Source organism: Geospiza fortis, unplaced genomic scaffold (genome assembly GCF_000277835.1).
Source record: "Geospiza fortis unplaced genomic scaffold, GeoFor_1.0 scaffold11, whole genome shotgun sequence".
Classification (NCBI taxonomy): domain Eukaryota; kingdom Metazoa; phylum Chordata; class Aves; order Passeriformes; family Thraupidae; genus Geospiza; species Geospiza fortis.
Window position 1 is genome coordinate 4,807,907 of NW_005054304.1, and position 4,383 is coordinate 4,812,289.

The 4,383-nt window shown below is 41.4% G+C and overlaps 1 protein-coding gene across 1 annotated transcript in view; it reads right to left on the minus strand.

Moving 5' to 3' along the window:
* RASGEF1B (RasGEF domain family member 1B) overlaps window positions 1–4,383 on the minus strand; it is a 26,996-nt gene that overhangs the window by 9,668 nt on the left and 12,945 nt on the right. The window contains exons 3-6 of the mRNA XM_031066480.1: window positions 3,473–3,595; window positions 2,542–2,686; window positions 2,279–2,302; window positions 2,193–2,200 (exon numbers count right to left, since the gene is read on the minus strand). Coding sequence (XP_030922340.1) covers window positions 2,193–2,200; window positions 2,279–2,302; window positions 2,542–2,686; window positions 3,473–3,595 — 300 coding nt within the window. The remainder of the gene's footprint in view (window positions 1–2,192; window positions 2,201–2,278; window positions 2,303–2,541; window positions 2,687–3,472; window positions 3,596–4,383) is intronic.

Sequence of the window (4,383 nt, forward strand, 5' to 3'; positions counted from 1 at the left end):
CTTCCAAAATGTGAGAAGACAACATTAAAGTCTGCACAACACCACAACAGATGGATGCTGATACCTGTGTCTGTTGTCAAGATAAGCTATATTATATGAATTTGTAATGTTAGCATCTCATCAGACCAAAAGGAATCCAGCTGAGGGTTTAACCAGTGATTGTCTCACAGCTTCAATCCTGACCCAGTTAGCTCAAAGAAGAGATGTGTTCAATCCACTTCCTGAAAAGCACCAACCACCACTGGAGGAAATACAAGAAATTAAAATACTCCATCTTCTCCTGCTTAAGACCACAGAAAAAAAACAAATACATGGCCATTCAGTGATAAACACAGGGCCTGCTTCTCTCTGCAGCAAATCATGACCAGGTTCACCAAAGTCAGAGCTCAAAATTGCAGTGAATCTGAGGAAAAGGAAAAGATAATAAAACCATCTCTCTCTTCTTTTGCCTTTGCAGGCCTTTCCATGTAGTGATTTAAGTAACCAGGAGTGACAATTTAAAGTAGGAGCAGAACTCAACTCTTAAGTAGATAGATCTGTGCAACCAAAGCGGTTACTTTTCCAGATTCCACATATCATCCTAAAGCCATTAAACCAAAACCTAAGTGGCTTCAAAAAGGATCATCCAAAAACTATTGTCTGCACACTATAGTATGATCAGTCCAGGGCAGCAATATTTCCTTTATTCTGATGAATTTCCTTTTCTTCAAAGATTTTTCCAAATATGTTGTTTTAGAATTATGTTAGTGTGGTGAGAGGTTTTGGTTGTACTCTTACTACCAGCTCTTAAAAGAACTGGAGTACAACAATTCAGGAAGTGGAATAAAAAGCTCTAAGTAGAACTGTAGTGAACAGGAGTAGGAAACTGCTTCTTTTGTATCCTTTAAGTTAATGACTCACAAAAATCCAAGTGATCTGTAGAAAGGTAAGGTCAAGGAAGTTGCCATTTACTGTTCCAAGCAGTTCACAATAAAACAAGTCAATTTATTGCAGTGCTTGCTTTAACTTTGTCTTTTTAAAGGAAACATCAAAGTCAAAAACCCCTCAAAGCTACAGCTAGAAAGGATTTATAGGTCTCTGAGTAAGACTGCTCTCTTTGCACAGTTTCTAGCAGCTTTGTACATCTGCCTTCCCCTTCAGTAGAGGATTTCACTGTTTAAACTGTCTGTAGTGCCAGAAACTTCATTGCAGACAACCCTTCCCTCTTCTCATTTCATTCTTCCATCCACCAACTCAACTTCCTCCAGGCTAAGCAGCTCTTTTTCTTTGTGCCAGTGAGTAGTTTTCAAGTGGGTGTGAGCCCTCAATCGCAACTACTTTGCCTGGAACTGAAATTCAATTTCCTACCTTGCTGTGAAGAGTATCTAGAAACAGAGCAACCTGGCACCCCTGGAGTGAGGGCACATCTCTTGCCCCTTCCCAGCCCAGAGCTCCCTGGAGCTATCTTGCAACCTTCAGCTTGCACATCAAATTGTGTCTCTCTTTAATTTATATTTCATACCACATCTCACTCTCTTTTTGTCCCATCTTCTTCTGTCCTGCCCCACTCTGACAACATCAAAATGTATTTCAGCTTCCAAGTTCAGTTTAGGTTTGTTCTTTTCCATGCTTGTGTACAGCCTCTCAAGGCCCTTCCAGGCCTTTGGCAGCACTCTCAGCTTCTCTGAGTCCAGCTTACCTCCACGCCTGTTAATGTGCTGTTTGCTGCCTCATCCACACCATTACTTAAAAGCTTATATAAGGAACACTGGTCCCTGAGGAACACTGGAAACACAACGCCATTTAGCAATTGCTATTTGTGTTTATAGTTCTTCCAAATGCCACTCCAGTGTCTTTTGCAATCGCAGTATTATGCCAGCTACAAAGGATTTACTTACTGAAACCTTGTTAATTCCCTTCCACTAAGTAAATATAACCCTTGGCTTTTGGCCGAGTTTATTTCAGTACTTAAAACACAAGCATCAGTTAAGCATCAAAATATTTCATAATACCCATGTGGAACTTCCATCTGAAAAGTGGGATTTTGAGATTTCCTTGTGTGCTCCATCCACAGGAAGGAATAGGACAGACTTCTCTGAGTTGATACTTAAAGCTCAAGACAATTCTTCCTGGTTCAGTCCTCTTTTGGAAATTTCTCCCCAAACCTGCTGTAACTTTTCCATTGACCTACAGGTCAAAGGCCCAATTCCAACACACCTTGCTCAAGAAATGATCAACACTGATAAGGATTTCTCAGCTACTGTCCTAGCTGGCTTCTTCCAACTAAAGTGATAAATACTAACGTCCACCAAGTTGTGTCTGTCTGCACAAAATGGGATTATGTTATGGGCTTAGAGGTGGAGAGAACCTTGCCCATGCTTTGGAGAAGATCTGCTTATGCTGTGTGGTTTCATCCTAGGCTTAGGTACCAGACAGAACTTTTTGCCTACCAGCACCTTGGTAGTAAGTTTTCCTAAGCACCCAGAGTCACACCATGTTATTAACAGCAATATCAAAGCAGTAATAGGAATGCCTTTTTATCCAGTAACTTTGTGTGCAGACAACTTACCTCATCCCCACTGGCTATTCTTTGTGCCAGCTCCTTTAAGTTCCTCATCATTCTTTCATCTCGGAAATCATAAGGAAAAGTCTCTGTCCACTCAGTCAACAACTGCAGGATTTTTGGTGCAATTTTCTGGGTCCAGTTCTATTTGGAAACAATAGTGAGGAATGTTACATGTAACAGCAATGCAGGAAATATCCAGCTCAAAGGAAACAAAATTCTGTTCTGCAGGATACTGTGGAGCATAAGGGTATGAATATCAGGTAAATTTTAATCTTAACTTCATTCAGCATTGGATAATAGGCCAGAGCCAATGGCCATGGAAGCCAACGAAGAGGCTCTCATTGGCTTAGCTGACCTGGAAATTGGGCTTCAGGTGGGTGGAAATGACTCCCCTCATTATCAGGAGTGCCTCAGTGCAAGGCATTGATTAGTGTTTCCGTAAGTTATGACTAACCCTCAACAAAGAAAGTGGCAAATTTCAGTTGTGCCACGACATATGCATGCACTACACCTTATAGGGAGAAACCTGTGTACACACAGAGAAGGGCTGGTGAGGAGATGTGGTGGTCAGAGGCTGCCTTGGGCATAGTGACCACAAAATGATTTTTGATTCTTGGTGAAGTAAGGACAAGGGTCAACAAAACCACTGCCTTGGACTTTCAGAGAGAAGATTCTGGTCTGTTCAGGACCCTGTTTCACAGATTCCCTCGGTAAAACAAGCAATGCAGCAGAAGCAGCAGCCCTCATGGAGGACAGGCTGAGCAGTATGGAAATTCCCCACGAATCTCAGTGAATAAAGGGTCAAATTCTAATTGCTTGCACCAGGTTTTCAGTCTGTTGTATCCCACTGAGGACCCTCTTGAACAGGAGCATGAGCATTTTGGTTTGGGAGGGACCTGGGAAGTCCCTGAGAGTGTGGGATCTCACCTTGTCCGGGCCAGGCTCACTGAGCCTCTGCTGCTCAGTGCACAGGTGGCAGACCTTGGCCATGAGCTCGTACGGGTGCATGAAGAGGCGGGAGCTGAGCAGGAAGGTGAAGATGTATGTCCTCTGTGAGCAAGAGGAAGACAAAGAAAAGCATAAATAACCAGCATTTTTATGTTTTCTTGAAATGCCTTCCTGAAAAATCTGCTCTTTGTACTTTACTATCTGCAGAAGAAAACTATATGTGGCTGTGCCAAAAGCAATTACTACAGAGGTAAGCATTTAATTTAATGCTTATCATTGCTCCAGAACTAATAATATAAATTTGTGCTCAAGCCAAGTTATGCAAGATTAAACCAAAACAAGGCAGGGCAAAGGTGGTTTAGCTCTCCTATTGCACATAGCCTTATTGCAAGCTTATTACCTGAAATTACTCAGAACAAAATTTCAACTCATCTTCTCCTGCTCTACAGTAAACCTTTATCTCCTGGGTGAAAGCAGAGGGAACTACACAGCTTATTTTTACAGAATAAAAATCAGTAACTGATTCTGAGGTTACAAGAAGAGGATTCTTATTTTGCTTTGATTTTCCTTGTGTCATGATTCAAACGCATTGTGAGATGGATATTCAGAATATCCATTCCACTTTCCACTTTCTCAGTAGTTAAGTATCCATGGCACCCACTCTACGAAGATTCTACAGTGTTCTGGCTCTAGAGACTTGGAATAAATCATCAAATTTGACCAACCAGTGTCTAAATTGCTACATATTTGAAGTTTACACTAAGCATTAAGCACTAGCTTAGGTAATGTGCTGCTGTTAATTCTGACCCAAGTTAAAAAAGATCCTGTCTTGGAAAAGAGAACAGATCTATGACAATAACAGAAGCTGAATATAAGCAGAGTTATGTCTT